Source organism: Pimephales promelas, chromosome 25 (genome assembly GCF_988280905.1).
Source record: "Pimephales promelas chromosome 25, fPimPro1.hap1.1, whole genome shotgun sequence".
Lineage (NCBI taxonomy): Eukaryota > Metazoa > Chordata > Actinopteri > Cypriniformes > Leuciscidae > Pimephales > Pimephales promelas.
Window position 1 is genome coordinate 24957768 of NC_142793.1, and position 27921 is coordinate 24985688.

The following is a 27921-nucleotide window of genomic DNA, read 5'->3' on the forward strand; positions in this document are numbered from 1 at the left end:
TGTGCTTAAATGAATATCAACGATTTTAACACGTTTAATATCCAACAAGATAACTGGGAGTGACATGAATTAAAAGCTGAAATGCAAAGTAGTGCATTACGACAACTCATTTCAGAGTAAACAATTGTGTATTAACTCAATATTTTAATTATAAGTGAAGTAAGAAAAAAATTCTAAATAATAAAATAGAATAGAATATTAAATACAAATGTTAAATGGAAATATGGTAGCTAACTACTTTTTTACAAGTAAATATACACAAATATTCATTCAACACAAATATCTAGAGGTAGCAAACCATGTTTACTGCCCAAGATCCTTTTCTCATGACATTACTAAGATCAAATAAATAATAAAAAATACAATATAATATTACATAAAAAACATTGAACATAAATATCGAGAAACTTTGGTAAGACACTTTGTGATGACATTATTAGGACAAAAAAAGTTCAAATAATACAAATATAATATTGCAGTAACCAGTATGCAAATATTTAAATTAGAACACTCCCTGAGGGTCACTAAGCCCCGCCTCCAATCCCACCCACGTCTCACAAAGCCCCGCCCACTTCCTCAGTAGAACTGAACACAAAGACAGCTTCATTCCACACAGGTGTGTCCGGCTCAGCAACCAGCAGCACTTCATGAAAGAAGGTGTGTGTGAGTGTGTGTGTGGAAAGAAAAACAGAAAGCCAGTGTGTGTTTTAGCGAATGTTAGAAGACACACAAAGAGAAACGCAGAGCGCATCTGTGTCTTTAAATCTCAGCAGACATTTAATCTTAATCCAATGTCATCAACGCTCCTCACGTCCCACCAAAACACTGACGCTCTCCTTCTCTCGTCCCACCCAAACAAACACACATCAGAGAGAGAGAGTACGGAGCAGACCACCTGAACCCGCAGCCAGATACACACAGCGCTCAGGTGTTTTCATTACACACACACGCCAGCAGAAACACCAGCCTGATATTTGTACAGGTGCATGAGAGAGAGAACGACAGGAGAGAGAATAACCTTTGAAAAGAGTAAAGACTGAAGGATATTAATAAACCATCAGCAGAGCAACCCAATACTCTCAATTTCATTTTACACTAACTTTACTGTTCATTTTTTACCAATAACATATACATAACATAATAAAATATATAATAATAATCATTATTCCTGTAAATAAATATTCCTAAAATAATATAATAAAATAATTAAAATTAAAACAAAAAAAAAATAAAAAAAATAATAATGTTTAGAAAAAGTTACAAAAACAAAATTAAGAAATATCATATATATTTTATATTATAATATATTATCATATTATATTATAATATATTCATATTATATTATAATATATTCTACTAATATATTCTATAATATATTCTTGGCCCATTTGAAGGAATTAAACAATGAAATGATTAAAAGGGATTTAAGGCCATAAAGAAAAAGAAATAAGAACAGTAAAAGACGTTTCATGTCTAACTGTAATGGTGAGGAAATCCATTTAAACTATTTGCAAATATTTTATTTTAAAATTTGCCGCATAAACGCTATACTTTCAATTCAATTGAGTATGTTATTTGTCGGTCGTTTCACATTTCTGTCATAAAACAGTTGTTAAATATAAGTTTAGATACTTACATCTTCAGAAATACTATACAGCAGTTCTCAACCGGTTCTGCTTCAGGACAGATTTTACATTAAACATCACTTAACAAAATACCCAAATAATATATCAGACAAAAATAAAGAAAAAAGCCCTTTAAATCAGACATGAACTGCAAAGGCCCAATATTTGCTGACCTTTTACTATGAATAATTCACAGCACAAAACACATTATAGTCAAACAAATAAACTTTGCTTACTATTTTTGGTTTTGTAACCGAGCAGTTGAGAAACGTGCATCTAATTTAAGAAAATATTAATTCCATCTGGTTTCTGTGTTTTTACTAATATTAACATTTATTTATTCATTCCTTCCAATTAGCCTGCCATTACCTCCACATTAAACCGCTTTCACAGCGTTAAATACAAAGATTCCCGATCGAAATATCAATCCCTCATCAAACGCAACTGAAAACACTCGTGCGATTACAATAAAATCACAACCCAAACATTTTAATGTTCACTAATAAGGGGTTTATGGGAATGACGGTGGGGGTCAGAGGTCAAGCTCAATGAAAATAAACACGCCAGCATGTCGTTCAACGTGAACCCGCTCAAAAACAAAAGACGGAGAGCGCAGCATCTCACTCCCTGAACGCTGCAGAAACAGCAATATCCGGTGTTTATTATTACTCCCCATATTATTATTTCTTTCAATTTCTGAGAGATGTGTTGTGGCGTATAGTGCTGAAGAAGAAGACAGAGGAGAGGAGAGACTTATTATACACACACACACACACAATAATGAAATTTAAAATAATATAAAATAAATGAAATTTAAAGTAATATAAAATAAATGAAATTTAAATAAAAATATGTATGTTTTTATTTAAAATGGGTTACTATATTTTAATTTAGTTCATATACACACACACATATATATTTTAAATTAATATATTTTATTTAGGTATATAGAATATATATATAACTAAATTAAAACGTTTTAATTTAACTTGTTTATAAACTAAATTAAAATATATTACGATTTTTAATAAAAACAAATATTTTTTATAACATTATATATATATATATATAAATAATATATATACATAAATATATATATAAAATGTATATATATATAAAAAGTGTATATATATGAGTGTGTTTTTTTATAAAATAATATAATATAAAATAATACATTAATAACGTGTGTGTGTGTGAACTGAATTTAAATAAAGTTTCATATTTAAATATAATTTATATATATACACTGTATATATATATATATATATATATATATATATATATATATATATTAAAAATGAAGAGTGTTTGTACAGAAAAGAACCCTTGAAGCTGAGCCACAGTTTCTGCTGACAGTCAAACGTCCGGCTAGACGAGACTACAGGCCAAGTGTCCTCGTTACACAAGCAATAAATCTGGTGTAAATCCCGCCTGATGTTTGAGCGGGAGCCGGCGGTCCGAGCGCTTGAAGTGCTCCGCTCATTCCCAAACATTCCCGGCAGCCAGAACACAGTAAAAGATCCTCTCACAACGGCACGGCAATTCATTAATTTGACACAAGCCCCTACAAATCCCGCTCTTTCCTTTCAGTCCGCATGAAAAGACCTTTCATTGAGCCTGTCTGGATAAACCGTCTCAGACCTGATCTGAGTTCAGCTTTCATGACTAAACGGCCACAGGAAAACACAAGCTTGAACATTCCACCTGACTCACCCGCAGCGCTGATGTATCCAACACACACACATGCTCCAGCAATGATATCACAGAGGAATTGTGGGATTGAGCAGGGACAAATAAAAGCAGAAACAGAGAGAGAGCAACTTAATCAAAGCAAAAATCAAACACATCTTGGAATTTATACACCAAAGTTAAAGGACAGTCTCAGCCAACAAATATATATTTAATACTTTTACTATTAAATGAGCATCTATCTAATTCTAAATAATTAACTATTGCAAGGTTTCTAGCATGCATACTTCATATTATGAAAATGTATTTTCTATATAGAAACTATTTATTAGGTGTTCAAGCACGAAGTGATGAAAATCTATTGTATTTGCTAGAAAGAAAGAAAAAATCCCCTAAAATGCATCGTGCAGCCCAAACCGTAAGGGCTGGAGCTCTGAAACTTTGTCAGATGGTAGGGCCTCAAATTGTGGAGAAGCTATCAGAGTATGAGCCCGATTGGCCCATAGGTGGCGCTACAGCAACCAAAAGTACTAAATTGCTCATAACTCCTAGACCGTTTGACTTAGCTTCAATGTTTTTACACCACTGTAATCCCTGGCTCAAGACGGACAAGATGTATATCTCGGATTTCCATTTGGAGCAATGTTATTTCGACCAAACCAGTCTAGGCCGATTCTCTGGACTCTCTAGATCAATAATTATCGAAAAAAAGTTGAAATTTTGCATTTGGTTGGCTGTAACAGGGTCGTTTAGATAGTGGTCTGTGGCTAAATTAATTCATATTGGAACAAGGTTAATTATGTAATATCACACTGAAATGTAGTATATCATGATAAATCATGCTTGCTACATACAACTTAATGTCTTTTGATGCTTTTGTGCTTATGATGCTTTTTTTTTTAATGTCTTTTGATGCTTTTGTGCTTTTTTTAATTTTTCATTATTTCTTATTTTTTATTCTAAACTGTTTTAATTATTCTGATTTCTTTTTTGGATTATTTTAATTTCTTCTATGTAAAGCACTTTGAATTGCCATTGTGTATGAAATGTGCTATATAAATAAACTTGCCTTGCCTAAATGCCTTAAAGATCTGAACTGCTTGAACACCGATAAATGCTGCTTGCAGCTTTAATTACAATTTGTAATTTTATTACAATTTATGGTAAAACGTTTTCCAGATGCATCATCATACTAGAAATGGAAGTGCTTTGCATTGTGGGATACAAAATCTTACACAATGTGCTTTTGGATGTGTGCTACACATTTTGGTACTTGTAAGTCATCCAAGTATTCCATAAATACATAAATAAGCATTATAGCATGAGTAGTAAAGCATGCCAAACAAACATGCCATTTAATCGGAGTAAATGATCTCAATAAGCAGACACATGAGTCACAGATGATTTCATACTCGAGAGACTCGCAGAAGTCTGTCTGGATCCTCCTCCACTTCATCAGTCTCAGATAGAGTTGTTTTGTGTCAGTATGACGTGTGTTTCCTACTCTTGGCGGGACCTGACTGAATATCTGACAGAGAACAACTCACTTTTGTGGACTGATTCCCAATAGGACAAAATAACTGTAGTGGAATATTTCAGAAAACAATGCCATTCACACTTTAAAGAGGCTCTACTAGAGCAGGTTTTCCTGCTTAAATGTTGATTATTCTCCTCATATTCTCCATTGTTGCGGCTCCACTCTTCCCAGTCTGTCAGTAACGCTCTGTTTACTTCCTGTCTCTATGAAGCCCCTCCTTCTGAAAAGCACACTGTGCTCTGATTGGTCGGCTGGAGCGGTGTGCTCTGATTGGTCAAGCGCTTTGAGCGTGTTTGTTAAATGTCCCGCCCCTTTCCATAACCACCAGTTTAACACACTACTAACTCACTCAATCAGGCCCCGCCCCTTTATTCTGCGTATTAACTATTATAACGAGGAATATTGTGACGTGTTCGTTCTTTGGAGAGACTCAAGACTACAATGGAGGCGTTTCAGAGAATAAGTTTTCATGCTCAAACAGCAAAATTACACACTAAAGAAAGTTGAACATGGAAAAAAGCATTATACACTCTTAGAAGAAAAAGTTCTATATAGAACCTTAAAAGATTCTATCAGTGCTACGTATTTGGAACCCCAAAAAGGTTCTATACACTCTTAAAAAAGGGTTCCTCTGGGTTCTATATAGAACCCTGGGGTTCCGTACTTGGCCAATAGAACCTTTTATCAAAAAAAATGGTTCTATATAGAACCATTTTGGAGTTCCAAATATCAAGCGGGGGATGGAACCATTTCTGGTTCTAAATAGAACTATTTCTTCTAAGAGTGTCTCATCTTAAATTCATAAAGATGGAGGCCAAAATGAAACTGTCAGATTCACATATGAGGGCAAAGGTCAAACTAAACAAAACAGCACATCAACCTCGTTCAAGTGCATCTGGGCGATGTTGGAAAAACACACTCACAGGTCAATCTGAGACACAAAAATTCCAAAAACTGATACTAAACACTATTTTTTGCTCAATTATAGGTCAAATCCTGTTTCTTTGATCACACAGCGCAACACTCGGCATCTCTTTTACCGCCCACTTCCTCTCTCACGCCCTTCCTGTTCTTTATTTCCCCCCTAATATGAGCCTTCAGGGCTTCTCACAGGCCCTAATGAGAGATACGCTTTCATTGGTCTTGACAGGCCCACGCTAGCACACCTCATCATGAGCAGAAAGCACCCAGTGTCAGGAAAACACAGAGCACATGCTGAAAGTCACATGAGATGCTTTCACAGGAGTGGCCAGACGATAAAAACAAGCCCTGCTCGGAGACAGACCTGTGCTTTTAGCACGGAAAATGTACATCTTTAATTCTTATACAGCTTTATGGGTTTGTTTCAAAGCAACTTCGCCTTCATAAGCAGGAAAATAAGAGAATCAATGATGCAAACTTAAAATATGAGATGAATTCATATTCTGGCTGTAAAGAAGACAATAGTGTCATTCATCTTGCGTAACTTCAGCGTGCATTTTAATAACCGTCGATGTTGCAAACGGAAACAAAGCACTATAAAGCAGCTCATCATTTCCATACATTTTATAGGATACTATAATTTCTTAAAAGATAAAATATTGTATAGGAGTCATTTGTAGTCAAAGAATGTGATTATTTAGAATTTAACATATCTTTAAAATAAATGTATACTGACTATGGAAACTTCAATGACTTTTCCGAAATTATACAATTAAAAAAAAAATCATTTTCATGGCTTTTTCTAGTCTTTGAAATTCCCTGATATTTCCAGGCTTTTCCAGGAACATGGTCACAAGTCACAAAAAGTTCAAAATCACCTCAGCTGAGAGAGAAATAAATTGAGAGGACGACTCACATAATCACATAATCAAATGTAGGGAACAGGAAAAAGACAGAAAACAAGACAGTAATGTGGAAAAAAAAAGGAAACGGGGAGGAAACAGACAGGAAACAGTGAGGATTGAGACAGGAAACAGGCAGGAAGCAGACAGGATTGAGGCAGGAAACTGACAGGATTGAGACAGGAAACAGTCAGGAAACCGACAGGAAACAGACAGGATTGAGGCAGGAAAGAGACAGGATTGAGGCAGGAAGCAGACAGGATAGAGGCAGGAAACAGGCAGGAAACAGACAGGATTGAGGGAGGAAAAAGGCAGGAAACCGACAGGATTGAGGCAGGAAACTGACAGGATAGAGGCAGGAAATAGGGAGGAAACCGACAGGAAACAGACAGGATTGAGGCAGGAAAAAGGCAGGAAACAGACAGGATTGAGGCAGGAAACAGGGAGGAAACAGGCAGGAAACAGACAGGATTAAGGCAGGAAACTGACAGGATTGAGACAGGAAACAGTCAGGAAACTGACAGGAAACAGACAGGATTGAGGCAGGAAAGAGACAGGATTGAGGCAGGAAGCAGACAGGATAGAGGCAGGAAATAGGCAGGAAACAGACAGGATTGAGGGAGGAAAAAGGCAGGAAACCGACAGGATTGAGGCAGGAAACTGACAGGATAGAGGCAGGAAATAGGCAGGAAACCGACAGGAAACAGACAGGATTGAGGCAGGAAAAAGGCAGGAAACAGACAGGATTGAGGCAGGAAACAGGGAGGAAACAGGCAGGAAACAGACAGGATTGAGGCAGGAAAAAGGCAGGAAACAGACAGGATTGAGGCAGGAAACAGGGAGGAAACAGGCAGGAAACAGACAGGATTGAGGCAGGAAACAGGGAGGAAACAGACAGGAAACAGGCAGGAAACAGACAGGATTGAGGCAGGAAACCGACAGGAAACAGACAGGATTGAGGCAGGAAACAGGGAGGAAACAGACAGGAAACAGGCAGGAAACAGACAGGATTGAGGCAGGAAACCGACAGGAAACAGACAGGATTGAGGCAGGAAACAGGGAGGAAACAGACAGGAAACAGGCAGGAAACAGACAGGATTGAGGCAGGAAACAGGCAGGAAACAGACAGGATTGAGGCAGGAAACAGGGAGGAAACAGACAGGAAACAGGCAGGAAACAGACAGGATTGAGGCAGGAAACCGACAGGAAACAGACAGGATTGACGCAGGAAAAAGGCAGGAAACAGACAGGATTGAGGCAGGAAACAGGGAGGAAACAGACAGGATTGACGCAAGAAAAAGTCAGGAAACAGACAGGATTGACGCAGGAAAAAGTCAGGAAACAGACAGGATTGACGCAGGAAACAGGGAGGAAACAGGCAGGAAACAGGCAGGAAACAGTACCTGGTTGTATTCAGATGCTGAGTAGAGACTGATTCTTCTACTTTTGCCACAACTGGGCTTCTCAACAGACTGAAAAAGAGAAACAGGAGTTTTCCTTCACCTCACATCTGAGGAACAGGAAGATCTTGAGATGATTCAGAGAGAAAAGGAGGAAAAGGTGAGGATGTTTTAAAAGAGAAATGAAACGACAGGGGAAAAGAGGAAAATCCAAAAGCATTTGCTTGTTTACACCATACATGCAAACCCAAAACTCCTAAACCGAACAACATCAGCCTGCAAAACGCGCACAAGCAAACAGCCACAGAGTTCGATGGATGGATGAATGGATGAAAACCAAGAGTAACTCACTGTGAAGTGTCTGTTACTACAGGAAGAGCGATGTCTTCTCCAGTGAAGTCCAGTTCATCCACCAGACTGTTGTTTCGGGAGATGACGGGGTCATCCAACTTTTTCTTAACTGTAGAGAAAATTAAATGATAGTATCTCCATTAATCCACAAACCCCCATGACAACAGGCAAGTATTTAGATGTGACAGAATAAAAATAATTGTCACAAATGCCAGAAAATGTACGGATTCTGGAGTAAACTCAAGAAAAGAGACTGAGAAAGAAAAAGAGGAGAGGCAAGGAAAAGAAAGACAGATACCTGGAGAAGAAGGACAGCTGAGAGCGAAAGCCGACCACGAGCGCTGCCGGTCTATTGACATGCAGATAAAAGGAAAAGTGCAATCTAAGATCATGCTAAATGACAAACAGCACAAGATAAGCGGCGATCTATATGAAAGTTGAGGTAGTAAAGCAGGTGTGTACTTATGACAGTTGTTTTTTTTGCATAAATAGTGTGAAAAAAGTGCACTTTAAACCAAATTATGCACTTAATAGACTGAAAAATTAAGTGCATTATGTTATGCATGCTAACCAATTAGCGTGATAAAAAAAGATGCGTCCCAAATTGCACACTATTCTATGCCATTTTTATTATAGTGTAATCAAATTCAACATTAAATACCCAGATGATGCACTTAATTCACTAAAAAAACTAAATGTGGATTGTTTTCCTTACACACACAAGCCTTGTTTCATTTATGCAAACCCTTTTAATTGTCACTTTTTGCAAAAATAGCACACATTTGAGTTTTTAAGCATCTTTATGTTGCAAGCCACATCAATGCAACATGCACTTGCAAAAAAGCAGAAGCAGAAAACCACAGCGCCAAAGTTCTCACCTGACGATCGGAAAAGTTTTGTGAAGCCTGCGTAAAGGGAAAAACATGCAACCGTTTCAACTTACTGGGACATTTGGTTTAACTTTTAACAATCCAGTCAATTCCCAATGGATAAAAAAACATATTCGTCTTGTTGAATATCTAGTTTAACTTTGAAAATGTCACTTTTCCTAAATGTTATGAACTTTAGCACTCACTGAGACGCTGAGAAAATGAACGGTGAAACGCTCAGACCATCTAACAGGCTTTGATAAGCCAAACCAGTTCCCGAGTTCAAAGGACTGCAGACATGTGCTGCGATTTCATTATCTTTCCCCTCTTCTCATCTAATTAAGCTTCAGAAGAGACGTCTCTGCTGGGGACCGTCTGTGTCGATGTGTCTGCTTTTATGATGAAGCCATTTGACAGGAAAACTCATAAAAACAGACTTATTAACAGACTGGTTTAGCAGGGGACCGTTTGAGCACCGGATGCCTTCCATTCACATGTGGAAAATGACATTTATTCAATACGGAAAAGTGGGTCACGTCGAAACTTTTCATCTTCCCATCCTCTTTATGCACTTCCGCTCAATTTATGGGGTAAAAGAATGGAGTAAGTAAACGTCTGCAGCCTCTTTTGTGTCTTGTTTTCTGGTTGATGGATTCCAGTGGACGCGCCAGTGGAGAAGAAACGTTCACTTTTCAGTTTCTTGTGATTTTTGTGGTTATTACTACTCAGGTATTTCCCGTTTCCTGGAAGCCAGATGAAACCGTTCTGGTGAATTTGGCCAATACGAGTCGACACTCATTCATACGCAAGACTTAATAAAATCAAGCGGTCTAATTCATTTAACGGACGGGCTTCTCATGTGACACTGTTAAAGGGATACGTCACCTCTGGAAAGATGAATGTGTATATAAAATGGGTCATTTATGTAGAAATTAGTTTTGAATTTGGAGCTTTATAGACTGAGAGAAGCCAGAAAGTGTATTTTTGGCTTATGTGGATGAAAGACTACAACTCCCAGAATGCACTTGCTTCGCTGCCCTAGGTAACAGAGCGCAGTCGTTAAACAACAAGTCTAGGCTATTGGTGATGTGTCTGCCTGAAAATGTGTTTCGAGATCACCCAAAATGTCCGGGATTGGGCTTTTGCGTTCTACAGTCGCCATTCATCGTGTTTCCAGTGGCGAGCGGGACGAGTGAGGTAGAACCTATGATAGCATAAGACAGTTTCAATGCTAATAGAGAAGAGAACAGCAGGCAAGCTTGAGTTACCTGAGGACTCGTCTGAGAAGACCGCGTCTTTATCGTCGATGTGGTCGTAGGTGATTTGCGGGATGGATATGGCTCGTTCTCCTCCGCGACCCAGAGAACCGTTATCTCGCACGGCCTTGGGCTTCCGCTTGTATCGCTTGCTCTGAGGAGGCGAGAGTCACAACATTACATGGACTACAAGTTTTATGATGCCTTTACTTGTCATTTTTAGAGCTGGATTACCCCTGTTTGAATGGAAAACGATAAATACTCACTAATAAATACGATTTGAGCTTTACCTGTCTGGACTACTAAGGAGTAGTTCACTTTAAAAAAAAAAAACTTTCGCTGATAATTCACACGCCCACGTCATCCAAGATGTCCATGTCTTTCTTTCTTTAGTCGAAAAGAAATTAAGGTTTTTGATGAAAACATTCCAGGATTTTCTCCATATAATGGACTTCAATGGGGTCCAAACGGTTCAAGGTCCAAATGGGAGTTTCAGTGCAAACTGTTCGAAGGGCTTTAAACGATTCCAGACGATGAATAAGGGTCTTATCTAGCGAAACGATCGGTCATTTAAAAAATAAATAAAAAAGTTTAAGTTTTATAAGCTCAAATGCTCGCCTTGCTCTGCTCTGTGCTGTTTGGACCCCATTGAAGTCCATTACATGGAGAAAATCCTGGAATGTTTTCATCAAAAACCTTAATTTCTTTTCGACTGAAAAAAGAAAGACATGGACATCTTGGATGACATGGGGGCGAGTAAATTATCAGCAAAAGTTTTTTTAAAAGTGAACTACTCCTTTAAAGTTAACGTTAAGTTAAAGACCCCCTGTGGCGAATCAAGTTTAAATAAAGTAAAGCTAAATACAATTTTGTGACAAAAGCTCATAACAAGATTACTATAAAACAACTAATTAAAAATGAAAGCTGAAAATGTAGAACAAAGCCAATCCAAAATATTAATAATTACATATAAATAATACTAAAATAACATTAGTTTGCAGAAACACTTACATTGAAAACAACCAATAAAACACTTTAATTTATCTTTTCACTTCCTCATATTTTACGGAAAACAATGGCAAATACACTTCAAAAAATGTGCAAAATAAGGGAGAGTAAACAATGATTTTTCTCTTTAAATGCCATTATGCATTATTGCAAGAAAAGAGGAATTCAGAAGAACGGTGACGTACGAATCTTAAACCCAAAAACAAAGCCACAGTAAATCTCATATACAATCTGATAAGCAATCGACACGGCAGTTTCAAGAAACTCTTTGTTCGCTGATAAGACTTGCGTAAAAATAAAAAGACACGTCGACGATTCACAAGGGTAAAATCCCACAAATCTGCCCTTTATTGGAGAGCATCATGAATATGCATTTCGTGAATTTATGAATTCTGCGGTGACTTTGCAACCTACACAAGCGAATACCTCCGGAGTAAAATATGAGTCACGTCACACACACACTGCTTCCCACTGGCCCGAATGAAGTAAATACAGGACGGATGAATGAATGAGAGGTTTATGAACGAGAGCAGTCACACGCCCGCGCCGAAAGAGTTGGACCCAATATGTTTTGGAGTCAGAACTACACAAAGATTGTTTTGTTGTTCTTGCGCTACACAAAGGTTTTGCTCCCAGGAGAGAGGCTGCGATGACATCATGGCATTTGACTGAGTCTTTGTGCGAGAGAGACAAAGAGGGTCAAACGGGTGAGCGAGAGACAGCGAGAAACCACGGCATCCCATGACATCAGCTTCTCACACCTAAACCTACATCCCGACCCGCTTTCACCTTGAAATCCACCGCGGGGTTAAATCCGTGTGTTAATTAAAATGTTGAATGGCAAAAAGCTTCTGGCCGCAAAAAGTCACTCGAATGCTAGCTTTTCATCGTGTGAACTAGTTAAATGACGGTCAAGCTGTTTAAAAAAAGAGATAAAATATAAGTTATTTAACTTAAAGGAGTAGTTCACTTTTAAAAAACTTTTGCTGATAATTTACTCACCTCCGTGTCATCCAAGATGTCCATGTCTTTCTTTCTTCAGTCGAAAAGAAATTAAGGTTTTTGATGAAAACATTCCAGGATTTTCTCCATATAATGGAATTCAATGGGGACCAAACGGTTCGAGGTCCAAATGATAGTTTCAGTGAAAACTGCAAACTGTTCAAAGGGCTTTAAACGATTCCAGACGATGAATAAGGGTCTTATCAAGCGAAACGATCACTCATTTAATAAAAAAAGTAACAAAGTTTAAGTTTTATAAGCTCAAATGGTCACCTTGCTCTGTTCTGTGATGGGTGTAACTCTCCTGTTCGAACTCGTTTATCAATTGAACTAATCTTTTTTCGTGTCATTTGGTTCATTCACCAACGAATGAAATGAACGAGTTGACTTGGGAAAAGATTCGTTAATTTTGATGAACGAGTTCGAACAGGAGAGTCGAGAGCATCACAGAACAGAGCAAGGCGAGCATTTGTGCTTATAAAACTTTTTTATTTATTTATTAAATGAGCGATCGTTTCGCTTGATAAGACTCTTATTCATCGTCTGGAATCGTTTAAAGCTCTTTAAACAGTTTTCAGTTTTCACTGAAACTGTCTTTTGGACCTTGAACCGTTTGGTCCCCATTGAAGTCCATTATATGGAGAAAATCCTGGAATGTTTTCATCAAAAACCTTAATTTCTTTTCGACTGAGCAAAAGTTTTTTTTTAAAGTGAACTACTCCTTTTTTTTTACAGACACATTTACACTAAAAACAACACTTTAATAGTTTAATAATCTAAAAATCAATAATATTGTGAAATAATATTGTGAAAAATAACTGTTTTCTATGTGAATATATATTAAAGTGTCATTTATTTCAGTCGCTGTCAGTCTTCAGTGTCACATGATCCTTCAGAAATCACTCTAATATGATGATTTTGCAGCTCAAGAAACATTTATGATTAGCCAGTATTTAAATAAATATGTATATGTTACAATACAACTGTATAAAATGCTGCACAGGAAATGAATCAATGAATCATTTTCTAAATCAGTTCATTTCTATGAACTGATTCAATCTTCACAACACTAAAAAGTAGCAGGAAAAGTCATACACTACATATGCATTTAAACTTCTGTAAGCTGACATATTTCAAACCAGGAATGTGTATTAGAAATATTAGATAAAATGTAGATAAAATGAGTCCCAAATATATAAATATAACACTTGAAAAAAATGGCAAACAGCAGGGGGAAAATGGTCTGTTACTGGACAAGCTAAAAAGTCTTTTATACGGTCCAATGTTAATCTAACGCCATCTAAAGCCTCTCCTGTTCACCTACGCCCTGCAGAGGCCTTTACATGCATTCTGGGAAATTCACATGAGCCTATAGAAAGGACTTAACACACAATAAGCCCCTCTAGAAAAATACTCGCACCGTCTGGGCTTTGCAGTGCCCCGCTATGGAGGCTCAGTCGGGACAATCGACAGGAAGGAACGTGACAATGACAGAAAAAAACAACACACAGGGTTTGAAAGACAAGACAGAGGAATATCCGTTTGCAAACAGGGAGTGTGTGTTTCCTCACCAGCCGTCTGAAGTTGCCCGGACTGGAGTTTTCCGAGTGTATGATGGGGATGTAGTCGCCCGTCAGCACGTACATCTTCCACGTGGCCGTACACCCGTTGGACTTCTCGCAAGCGTAGCATCTCCACAGCGTCTGAGTTACATATATGAATATATCTTCACGATAAGCCTCGAGTACCTTATTGCTTTTATAATACGGTCACCACACAATTGGAATTTTAAAGCCAAAAAATATGTACTTTTCTAAAGTATATTAGGAGAGAAATGATCAGTGTCACCTGTATGAGAGAGGCTGCGGCGGGAATCTGCCGGTTAAAGTGTTTCTGTCTCTGTTTCTGCTGGACTTTAAGAGCAAAGCCTGATCCCAGAATGCCCTGCACACAGTTCACACAATCGGGGACCACAAAATAATTAAACCAAATGGAAAAAATTAAACATTACCGTTGTACGGTTACAAAATAGAAGCATAATAAATATGTGATATTCATGAATGATGTTGATTGTTTTATACCAATTAGAATTTAGTTATATATATTTTTATATGAATGTATTATATATGTTGTATATTGTATAAATATATTATTTATATTTTTAAGAATTTATTATAGAAATATTACATAATTTATTGTATTACTAATTTATTTATTGATAATATATTAATGTAAAATATATGTATATTTTTATGAATTTATTATAGAAGCATTATTATATAATTATTTTATAATTTATTTTTATAATTACGGAATTTGATATCAATTTATTTTATATTAATATTTTTTTAATATTTATTTTTTTTTTATTATTGAATTAAAAAAAAATTCGGATTATATATTCATTTAAAATTATACAATTTATATTTACATAATTACATATTATTTTTTATTATATACAGTATACAAATATTTTTTAATGCAGTAGTTGTGTTTGATTCTAATGTTGCAGATGCATATTATATAATGTGTAACATAATATTACATAATTTATTGTATTAATAATTTATTTATTTATAATATATGAATGTAAAATTATATATATATATGTGTATTTTTATGAATTTATTATAGAAGCATTATTATATAATTATTTTATAATTTATTTTGTTATTAATTAATTGATTATATAGTCATTTAAAATGATATATAATTTATCTTTTATTATAATTACGGAACTTGATATCAATTTATTTTATATTAATTTATATATATATATTATATATTTTATATATTATATATTATATATTATATATATATATATTAATTTATAATTGAATTAAAAAAAATCTGATTATATTAATTTAAAATTATACAATTTATATTTACATAATTACATATTATTTTTTATTATATACAGTATACAATTTTTTTTAATGCAGTAGTTGTGTTTGATTCTAATGTTGCAGATGCATATTATATAATGTGTAACATGAGGACCGCGGGCCCCTGAGGCCCCTGGAGGCCCTATCACTCTTAAATGGACCACATTAACCCCAGACCCCATTACTGAAGGGCCTCCATAGGAAAACATTGCCCCGGGGCACCAGACAAGCGCAGAGAATGTGTGTGTGTGTGTGTGTGTGTGTGTGTGTGTGTGTGTGTGTGTGTAAGTCAGTGTGTTTACCGCAGGCAGAGCAAAGAAGGAGATGGCAAACACACTAAAGCAGGAGGCGATGGCCTTCCCAATCCACGTCTGAGGGACTTTGTCTCCGTAGCCAATCGTAGTCACCGTAACCTAAGAGAAAAACACTCACGTTCATCAGTTTTAATGACTAACATGGACAAAACAACAAAGACGAGACACCGCAGCAACATACTACTGTATAAAACCACATTCAGAACAACTAAAAAATTCACTTTGCATAGAAATGCCCTGGCAAACCATATCTCCTATAATACTATCACTTCTCATTAAAAACACCCAGAACATCTTAGCAACCATAAAGAAATGGCTAAAAAAAACACACAGAACATCCTGGCAACCAAATAAAAATATTCTAGCAAGCTGCATGAGCAAAAACCATTCGTTTCCTACCGAACATTCGTTTTCTGGTCTATCTTGACCAGACATTATACACAATATGGTTTATTTACACTTTGGAAACACCAAATACACAGAAAGGGCGAGTGGAAACGTCAGACGTGACATATTTAAGAATATCTGAGTATTTTCTGAGGCGTCTATTGAAGTTCACGCTCGGTTCGTTTTTCCCCTAATCCCGCACAAAACGCCGGGTTTCAGCAAACGCAGGAAAACAAACACGCCGTGAAAGCGGAGTCCGTTCGAGAGGGCTTTCTGGTGACGAGGTGTGTTTGCAGTCTTTCCATTCAGGACGGACAAAAAGAGCTAAAGTAGGACCAGGCGTCATACAAGTGCTCTGGGTGGCGAGAGTTTAATCCCACCACTGAACATCCAAAAGACCACAAAGGCCCCGGCGAGAGGGAGTCCACAGTCACCGGGACTCAAGTGTGTGTTTGTGTGAGACTTCGGGACCCCTAATATTCTCCAGCCAACCAATTCACGCCGAGTTATTGAGTCACGGAGTTCAGTCGATGTTCTACGTGTGTGGCAAAACCAAAGCTAACATCTCGGTGTGTGTGTGTGTGTGTGTGGGCTGCGATTACAGCTCTAGTTTTTTCCCCTGTCTTGTCTTTAATCTTGCTAAATGTATCTGCACACTGCTCTTCTTCTTCTTTTTTAAATCAAGATATATGGTTTCTTAAGAGCGACTTGAGAAATATAGCCACTTTTTATAGCGTTTTGTGTATATTTTAGGAATTCTGTATTAATCAATTAGCATATAGAACTGAATATATCTGTGTTGTAGTTGTAAATACACAAGAAGTTTGGACATTTATTCTATTGAAAAGGAATTTTTGGAATTTTTGAGAAAATTATCTATAAACAGAGTATAAACAGAGGCTACTTCATTTATATAAAGATGAATGTGACGATATATTTAGAACAACAATGATGGTCTCGTTGTTGTTTTTGTTTGTTTTTTCTTTAAGGAGAAACACCTACACTCTTAGAAGAAATGGTTCTATTTAGAACCAGAAATGGTTCCATCCCCCGCTTCATATATGGAACTCCAAAATGGTTCTGCTTCATATATGGAACTCCAAAATGGTTCTATATAGAACCATTTTTTTGGTAAAAGGTTCTATTGGCCAAGTATGGAACCCCAGGGTTCTATATAGAACCATTTTTTGGTAAAAGGTTCTATTGGCCAAGTATGGAACCCCAGGGTTCTATATAGAACCATTTTTTTTTTGTAAAAGGTTCTATTGGCCAAGTACGGAACCCCAGGGTTCTATATAGAACCATTTTTTGGTAAAAGGTTCTATTGGCCAAGTATGGAACCCCAGGGTTCTATATAGAACCATTTTTTTTTGTAAAAGGTTCTATTGGCCAAGTACGGAACCCCAGGGTTCTATATAGAACCCAGAGGAACCCTTTTTTAAGAGTGTATAGAACCTTTTAGGGGTTCCAAATACGTAGCGCTGATTCTATATAGAACCTTTTCTTCTAAGAGTGTAAGACAAAAGTTAATATGCAAATAAAGCAAGTCTTTTTTTTTATATAAAGAGAAATGTCTTACATAATTGCATAATACTTTCATGTTGCTGATATCTTACAATATGTTTTTTTTTCTTTTCTTCTAGTGATGTAGGTTTACGAGCTGTTTAATTTATGACACTTAATGTATACATTTTTACACAGAACATTTGTTTGGAAGAATTCTGAAAACACAAATTGGAGATGTACATTGGATTATGTTGCAAATATTGTTTGAGCGCTGTGTCCAATAAAATGTATGAAAAAAAAAAGAATTATTAACCCTTAAAAGGCTCCATATATGAAGCGCCTGACGGAACACTTTAAGGTTCCATATAGAACCGTTGCTTTAAGAGTGTAGATATAGCAATTTTTTTTCCAAGTTCAAGTCGATACCATCTGTAACTCCTCCCTTCAATCTAAAGTTTTGTAGACTTCACGGAGACGAAAGCGAGACGACCCCCATGGAGGGTTTCTGAATGCCGCCTCCTCCATACAAACAACTGCTTTTGTCCACGACTTGAGAGCCAACGGGTGGCCATACTCTTTCTGACCCTCTTCACGGAGAGGTACGGCCTCTGCAATTAAAGCTTTAATTAACGGATCCGACACTTTACGGTGCGGAGGAGAAAGCTCTTTGAGCAAGAGGTGAAAGGGACATTGGCCAAGCTTTTGTAGCTCTCAGATTCCCCGTACAGGCGTACGATTGGTTTCTCATTACGGTTCACACTAAATTCAGCTTTTTAATTAACTGCACTGGAAACTTCATCCAGGGCCGATGCCAATGGCCTTTTCGAGTGGGCTGATTTGGAGCTGGATGTTTTATGACCCTCTTTTCTTGTGTGGTTTTCAATGTGACAGAACAAAGAAAAATCACACGAATTTTAGAGCCTCAAGTTTCTGTTGTGGGTAGAAACATTCTCAGCAATCCCAAAGCAAGACCCCGAAACTCACCAGACCAGACGTGATATAAAATATAAGCATCATATCATTGCGCCTGCTGAACTCATGGTACGGCAGTGAAGTGTCCTGATTATTACGCAGGAGTGAGAGTAGTTCCTAGCCATATCACCATCAGCCTAGGAAAACGCAACTTTACATTTTCCGTCGGTCTTAATGCACGATGTAACTACAGAAGAGTCAAGTTTTAAATAGGAAAAATATCGAAACACTAGTCTTTTTTTTTTTTTTTTTTGAGAAATGCTAATGGTCTTGCCCACTTTAATGATGTATGCTAAGCTATGCTAAAAGTGGTACCGCCAGGACCGGAGATCGGCTGAATGGATTCAATAACGGTAAAGCTCAACAGTTTAACTCTGTGGGAGTTGTAAAATGAGCCTATTTCCAAAAAAAGTGGAGTATAGTATTAGTTACTAGCGAGTCACGACTGTTTCCCGAACCCGTATTGTCGCAAACTGGTCACGTCGGTTAATCATGTCACACACGTGCTGGAGTAATAACTACTTTGGTTCTTTCCTGTTATCCGGACCCCACGATGGCCTACCCCTAACCCTAAACCCTAAACCTACCCGTCACTGGGGCTAAGACCAATCAGGGATGATGGCCTACCCTTAACCCCGCCCCTAAACCTACCCGTCACTGGGGCTAAGACCAATCAGGGATGATGGCCTACCTCTAACCCCGCCCCTAAACCTATCCGTCACTGGGGCTAAGACCAATCAGGGATGATGGCCTACCCCTAACCCCGCCCCTAAACCTACCCGTCACTGGGGTTAAGACCAATCAGGGACGATGGCCTACCCCTAACCCCGCCCCTAAACCTATCCGTCACTGGGGCTAAGACCAATCAGGGATGATGGCCTACCCCTAACCCCGCCCCTAAACCAACCCGTCACTGGGGCTAAGACCAATCAGGGATGATGGCCTACCCCTAACCCCGCCCCTAAACCTATCCGTCACTGGGGCTAAGACCAATCAGGGATGATGGCCTACCCCTAACCCCGCCCCTAAACCAACCCGTCACTGGGGCTAAGACCAATCAGGGATGATGGCCTACCCCTAACCCCGCCCCTAAACCTATCCGTCACTGGGGCTAAGACCAATCAGGGATGATGGCCTACCCCTAACCCCGCCCCTAAACCTATCCGTCACTGGGGCTAAGACCAATCAGGGACGATGGCCTACCCCTAACCCCGCCCCTAAACCAACCCGTCACTGGGGTTAAGACCAATCAGGGACGATGGCCTACCCCTAACCCCGCCCCTAAACCAACCCGTCACTGGGGCTAAGACCAATCAGGGATGATGGCCTACCCCTAACCCCGCCCCTAAACCAACCCGTCACTGGGGCTAAGACCAATCAGGGATGACTATAGTTCCTAAATGGTATATGGTGGGGTCTGGATAACAGGAAAGTACCACTACTTTTAATGAACCTGTTGAGATTGAATTAAAGCTAGATGCTTAGCTATAAATCATGGACTTTACTTTTTTTTCTCAGTTATTTTGCTTTATTTTCCAGATTCAATCACAGGCTCGTTCACACATGTTCACACTCTTCAAATACGACGCTCTCAACAAACAAAAAGACGTAAATGACATTTGTATGTATCCTAAATAAAAGATAAAGATTGCACTGCTTGCTTATTTTGCTCAAGATACGGATGTATCGAGTCCACATGTCGAACAAGAAACTGCTTCTGTTTGCGAATGTTCGATGGAACGATGCTTTCAGGAAACACCGACTCATGGCTAGTTCTTAAGACACAATATGACTCTGTTTATGCAACTAACCCTGGTCTTATCTCACCAAGAGTGAACTCACCACGCCCCACCATAGAGCATCCGCGTAGCTGGAAAACCCCGTCTTCCCTTCCTCGTCTACTGCGTCCTTCTCCGCCAGATACACAAAATATGAGGAGAAGATCAGACCCAGGAACCCGATGTACAGCGTGGTGATCAGCTCCTGAACCGGGAGAAACGACAGCTCATAAATAACATACTTTAGATGAACCTGTGTCCAACATCAAGATTTTAGGTTAAAACTAGGGCTGTGCAAAAATTAATTGCGATTAATCGCATCCAACATAAAAGTCTGTGTTTACATAATATATTTGTGTGTGCTATATATAATTATTGTGTATATATAAATACCTATGCATGCATGTATATATTTAAGAATTATTTGCGCTTAAATTCTGTATATATATATAAATACATAATCTATATTATATAAATATAAATATTTTATATATGAATAACACATTTTCTTAAATATATACTGTACATGCATGTGTGTGTATTTATATATACAAAATAATTATATACAGCACACACAAATATATTATGTAAACACAGACTTTTATTTTGGATGCGATTAATCGCAATTAATTTTTTTTTACAGCCCTAGTTAAAACATGTATATAAATAATGTAAATAGACAATTAGCATTATGTGAACATTTTAGGAACGTTCTCAGATCTTAGAAGTCACCATTCATCTTTGTGGAAAAATATGATCCACATAATCTCTAAATTAACATGATGCCACTAAAAATGCATGCAGTTAACAAAAACAAAAAATTATTACAAATAATAATAGTATATAAATGAAAAAAAAGTCAATTTAATGACTGCATGAACAAACAAACAATAAAAGTTAATAGTTTTCTATGTATAGCATGTTGATCTCTTTTTCTATTATGTGTTACACTACAGGACTGAATTAATGACTATGAAAGTTGTTCTATATAAGCATTACATATTTAATCTACAGATTTTGACAGATCCACAGATGCATGCATACTTTATATATATCTTTATATATATATATATATATATATATATATATATATATATATATATATATATATATATATATAAGGGCTGTGCAATATTAGGGCTGTGCAAAAATTAATTTCGATTAATCACATCCAAAATAAAAGTCATGTATATATTTAAGAAAATGTGTTATTCATATATAAAATATTTATATTTATATAATCTAGATTATATATATATATATATATATATATATATATAATTTAAGTGCAAATAATTCTTAAATGTATACATGCATGCATGCATAGGTATTTATATATACAAAATAATTATATACAGCACACACAAATATATTATGTAAACACAGACTTTTATTTTGGATGCGATTAATCGCAATTAATTTTTGCACAGCCCAAATATATATATATATATATATATACATAGTGTAGGTAATAGTTTTCTATGACCCCACAAGTTAGATTAAACAATCAAAATATGTGGAAAATATTTTGTATCTTTTAAATACTTTAAATATGAATGAAAAACAACACAATACGGTATTTATCTGAACATTTTTGGCAAAAAAACTGCAAACTCCAGCTACAGGTTTTATTTTACTATGCAAAACAAAAAAGCTCACAGAGAAAAGCATACATCGACTACAACGTAATCACTTATACATGTTTTGTTGGTTCGTTCATATTTTTGCATGCGTTCATAATTTCTTTGTAGCCTGGCCAAAAATGATATCACACAATTTAACATGTTTCATTGTGTTATTATCACAAATGCCAACAAAATCTTTAACAAATTTGTAATAATATTTGAATAAATGGTGAAGAAGATATATATATAGAGATAGAGAGAGAAGAGAGGGAGATGTTATGATACTTATTAGAGCAATATTATGACTAATCACTAATGACTAGTTTTTATTAGTCATGAATATTGATGACTAATAAAAACACAGTTTAATTGTATTTGTTTGCGATGTAAAGTGTATGGTGTGTGCTCATTTACTCTCTGGTTTGGAGTAGATGACGTGGCGTACGCCGTTGAGTATAAAAGCACCTGACCTTAAAAGGCAATATGTGAAAGCACACGGGGAGCTGAATGAATTAGCCTAATCATGCCTGAGAACTTCAGCCCTTTCATGAGACGTGCGTCAACGGTCAAATGATTGAGAAAATGTGAGCGTGAAGTAGTTGGATTTAAAGTGTAAAGCCTGAGATGAGCGTAGATTATCGTGATGTGAATTCCTGAGGCCGTATTTGGAGAGAGACTCTGAGGTTGGTTACGCCAGGCGTGTGCTGATTAACTCGGTATGAGGAAATCAGTGGGTTTCATTGCACTGTAAAGAATTACGACCAAGCGTACCTGTCGATGAATAAAAACCACTGATCCCAGAAGCCTCCATGTTCCACCCTGACGATCCACATGCAACATGCGCAGTATCTGAAGGAAACGGATCCCTCTACAAGTTCACAGAGCATTAATAAACACACTACAATAAACATCAGTCTGATCCTTCTGATCAAACGTGTGTGTGTTGATATTTCTGTACCTGATTGCGGACGTGGCAAACACTTGCCCATTGGACCCGACGCTCAGAACCACGACAGACGCGACGACCACTATCAGATCTGTGTCATGAGCACCAGAAGAGACTGAAATTATGAATAATCTTGGTACAGATAAAGGGCTTTATTCTGTAAATATGACATATTTTGGTGGACGGGGAAAAAAATGACACTATGGGTAAAGAAAAACTAAATCAGGAAAAAAACAGGGTTGTAAAATGTAATTAAAAAAACACTGAAGTATCTCATTGATAGTAAATTAGATGGTCATATAACAGGAGATATAACTAAAAAAAAAAATTAAAAAATTAAAAAAATATTGAAATTGAGATAAATTTCCAGTGAGGAATGAACCTTAAAGGATTAGTTCACTTTTAAAAAAACTTTTGCTGATAATTTACTCACCCCCGTGTCATCCAAGATGTCCATGTCTTTCTTTCTTCAGTCGAAAAGAAATTAAGGTTTTTGATGAAAACATTCCAGGATTTTCTCCATATAATGGACTTCAATGGGGTCCAAACGGTTCAACGTCGTATTTGATACCAAGCGTATCAAAATGAACAAATCTTTTTCTGAGTCATTTGGTTCATTCAACGAACGAAATGAATGAATTGACTAAGAAAAAGATTTGTTCATTTTTATTACAGGAGAGTCACGAACGCGTATCACAGAACAGAGCAAGGCGAGCATTTGTGCTTAGAAAACATAAACTTTGTTATTTATTTATTAAATGAGCGAACATTTCGCTTGATAAGACCCTTATTCATCCTCTGGAATCATTTAAAGCCCTTTGAACAGTTTGCAGTTTGCACTGAAAGTGGCTTTTGGACCTTGGTCCCCATTGAAGTCCATTATATGGCGAAAATCCTGGAATGTTTTCATCAAAAACCTTAATTTCTTTTCGACTGAAGAAAGAAAGACATGGACATCTTGGATGACATGGGGGTGAGTAAATTATCAGCAAAAGTTTTTTTTTTTTAAAGTGAACTACTCCTTAAGTAAGTTTCTTATTTGACAGGACTGCGAAAATTCCAGATGTTTTAAAAAGAATCGGATTAAAAATATGGCAGCCAATCCACGTAACAATGTGCAACGGTAGTGGGGTCATGCGACAACAACATAACATTCGGCTTCACACACTATTTTTAAAACTAGTATGCAGTATATCATATCTACAGTGGAACATCACCTATAATGGAGATGGGTTTCCTGACGAAGCGCAGACGTCCTTTAATGCCCACATATTTGCTCCGACAGCCGGCCGACCACAGCCGCACCACGTACTCCGTCCCGAAAAACACCACCAGCACGATCTCCTGCAAACACAGAAACAGGAGGTCAAAAGGCCCAAACTCTCATTTGGTCCCCATTGAAATCCATTATATGGAGAAAAATCCTGGAATGTTTTCATCAAAAACCTTAATTTCTTTTCGACTGAAGAAAGAAAGACATGGACATCTTGGATGACACGGGGGTGAGTAAATTATCTGCAAGAGTTTTTTTTAAAGTGAACTACTCCTTTAAAATTCGTTTTAGAATTAAATTGTACAGGTTAACCAAAAACACACCATTTAAACACATACGAACCTGAAATGATGCAGCGATACAGTACACAAAGAACCACGATTGTCCCGCATTTTTCTTTTCTGAAGTTGGCAACCCTAATAGTGATTGACACTAGGATTGGCTATAAAATGAATGTTTTAGTTCATAATGAGATCTCTGACTGTTGATTGAAGACGTTAAGATCTAGGCGAGCCAAAAACTCTCTGTTTCAAAGGGATCTTTCTTGGGGATTATCTCACACACAGTATAGACACACACTCACTAAAATCTGTCATCCAGGCAGGGCAATTAAACATGCATTAAATGATGGCAGTGCCGGTTTGATGAAGTGTGTCTGGACGGCGTTCAAAGCCTCTGGGATTTCTCTGGGATCCGCCCCACTGCAGGTGTCTACAGGTGTGTGTGTGTGTGTGGACAGGAATACAAACTGCTAAATCAGTGATTTTTAATGTGGTCTTGGGAATACAAGCCTTCAAAAAGCCCTTTCCATGAACTCAACATCAACTCAACTGAGATCTGCCAGTGCCATCCAGTGGGAGTGAACGGTACTGCATTAGCTTACTGGAAATGGCAGAATTGATGATATCTAGTGAAACACTCACCATCCAGAAGAGCAATCCTGAGGCGAAGTCTGCATACTGCTCGATGGTGGACAGGACACTGAATATCAGACACACTAGGACCATGAGAAACCTGTGGGCATATAGTTGTAATTTCATCAAATTATTCAAAACCACATCACTATCTGATTCTGATCCCCATCCAAATTGCTCCAGGTCCATTTGTATAACCCCTGATGACCTCAATTCACATGCCAATAATAAAAGTATGCACTTTACAGTCCCTCCAGGATTTCACGATTTTTTTTTTTTTTTGTGATTTTTGCGATCAAAATGACTGATTTTGTGGTGGTAATTTCCAAAAAATTGTTTATTATATTTATATTATATATATATTAGGGCTGTGCAAAAGTTAATTGCGATTAATCGCATCCAAAATAAAAGTCTGTGTTTACATAATATATTTGTGTGTGCTGTATATAATTATTTTGTATATAATACATATGCATGCATGTATATATTTAAGAATTATTTGCGCTTAAATTCTGTATATATTTATAAATACATAATCTATATTATATAAATATAAATATTTTATATAGGAATAACACATTTTCTTAAATATATACATGCATGTGTGTGTATTTATATATACAAAATAATTATATAAAGCACACACAAATATATTATGTAAACACAGACTTTTATTTTGGATGCGATTAATCGCAATTAATTTTTGCACAGCCCTAATATTTATATATTTTATATTTTAAATTTATAAATAACATTTACCATAATAGTCTTTATACTCATGGGTCAGTATGCTACACTCTCAAAAACGCTTGGTTGTTTTAACCCGAATTTGGGTCAAATATGGACGTTTGGGCTACATACATTTTTAACCCAAAGTTTGGGTTTGTCTATATTTGACCCAAAGTTGGGTTAAAACAACCCAGCATTTTTAGAGTGTAGTATTGTAACAAACTACCTCGACAATGCAATTTTAAAAACTTTTTGTCTCATACTATTTGCATTAGCATCTAACTAAATTAATTCCTTGAATATACAGTATTCAATATAACTTTAATAAAAACACTCTTTGCCGCTGGAAAAGTCAAAAGAGTACCGTTATAAACTCCTTCTCTAACGCAAGGGCTTGTGGGAAATATTAGCCAAAAGATGTACAAATTATCATCTGACACACTTTTATGATTTGGGATGTTAATCGTTGAAAACTGATTGTGCAAATTGAGACAGACGAACATAGCAAGACAATTTTCTGAATTGAACTGTACAATGAGAACTTTATGTCATTAATTCAGCAATATTTATCTGTAAAGTTGCTGTGAAACCATGTCAATTCTGAAAAGTGATTTATAAATAAAATGTACTTGCACTTCTTTGTCTTTAACTCCATCCATCATCATCTTGTGTGCCAAATGTGTCATTCTGCAGTTTTTGCAAAAGTTTTTAACCCCTTAACGTCTGAATTTATATAGCTGTACATAAAAAAAAATGTTTTATGTGTGTTTTTGCCTTTAAGTAGATGGTAAATAATGTTGAGATTATCAATTTCACTTTTGCACAACAAATAAATAGAAATTTTGGTATGTTGCAAATCTGCAACAACGGGCATAATGGTCAATTTGGGGTCAATTTGGTATGTTGCAAATCTGAAACAGCGGGCATAATGGTCAATTTGGTATGTTGCAAATGTTGCAAATGTTCCTGACTGGAGAAATCCTCGTGCGTAAACAGGAAATAAGTCCGTCAAGTGCTTGTCGAAGGTCCATAGGTCCGTAGTGAATATGCACAAACCGACATTGGGGGAATGCAGACGTTATCTCGGCTGGTTGGCTGAGTCAAATGGTTTGTTGCATATTTGCGACATTGGGCGTTAAATTCATTTTAAATTCATAAATTCAAAAAAAAAAAAAAAAAAAAAACACACGCCAGCCTAATTATACAGGAGTTTTCTGGTCATTCAGAAAACCCACAGACTAGTCATGGTTTTGAACAGTTTCTTAATCTAGCATATTGTTAGTGTGTGTGTAAGAGCCTCAAAACACTCAAAAGGATTCCCACACACACATATACACAGATGGGAGAGAGATTAACCACATGAGAGATTACACACTTGCATAAACACACATTTTCCTTCAAACACACTCTCCTTCTAACTCCAAAAGAGAAACACAATGTGACTCACACAGCAGTCCGAGATCAAAATGTCACGTGTATTACAAAAGATAAAGCAGCAAAGGAGTTGGGGAGTTGCGTCAAGTCCAGATGTATGGTGTGTTCGGAGCGGCTCGACGCGAGTGTGTGTGTGTGCAGAACAGCAGATGGTGAATGTGATGCACATGAGCAACATCTGACTGAGAGACACCTGAGCAACAGAGGCTCTGCTATACTTGGTTAGACACCAAAACATTCAGATCTGTACATCTGTTCTAGAAGATTCAGTTCTTTTTAAATTTCAACTTTATAGAGTTTTAACAAGCGGCAGTCTCTCTCTTGAATCCGACACGGAAGTGACTTAAACTGCGATTCTAGAGACAGGCTGCAAAAGAGAGTCAGTCTCGACTTTACAGCAGAACAAAACATGTTTACAGCCTGGTGCAAAAAGTGGTTTTGGTCTATATAGCTAATTTTGTCCTTCGTGACGACTGTGAGGAGGGTGAGTTTTTAATAACTCATTCGTTTAAATTATATTGAGCCTTGAAGTTCTGCATAATCAAAATGAACAAATCTTTTTCCGAGTCATTTGTTTCATTCAACGAACGAAACGAAC

The 27921-nt window shown here is 36.9% G+C and overlaps 1 protein-coding gene across 1 annotated transcript in view; it reads right to left on the minus strand.

Moving 5' to 3' along the window:
* The window catches only part of kcnq1.2 (potassium voltage-gated channel, KQT-like subfamily, member 1.2), a 116840-nt gene that overhangs the window by 75608 nt on the left and 13311 nt on the right, over window positions 1–27921 (minus strand). The window contains exons 3-15 of the mRNA XM_089127498.1: window positions 25170–25260; window positions 24191–24317; window positions 22986–23064; window positions 22799–22895; window positions 20467–20607; window positions 15748–15858; window positions 14409–14504; window positions 14132–14263; window positions 10563–10704; window positions 9304–9330; window positions 8724–8774; window positions 8426–8534; window positions 8078–8146 (exon numbers count right to left, since the gene is read on the minus strand). Of these exons, the coding sequence (XP_088983624.1) occupies window positions 8078–8146; window positions 8426–8534; window positions 8724–8774; window positions 9304–9330; window positions 10563–10704; window positions 14132–14263; window positions 14409–14504; window positions 15748–15858; window positions 20467–20607; window positions 22799–22895; window positions 22986–23064; window positions 24191–24317; window positions 25170–25260 (1272 nt within the window). The remainder of the gene's footprint in view (window positions 1–8077; window positions 8147–8425; window positions 8535–8723; window positions 8775–9303; window positions 9331–10562; window positions 10705–14131; window positions 14264–14408; window positions 14505–15747; window positions 15859–20466; window positions 20608–22798; window positions 22896–22985; window positions 23065–24190; window positions 24318–25169; window positions 25261–27921) is intronic.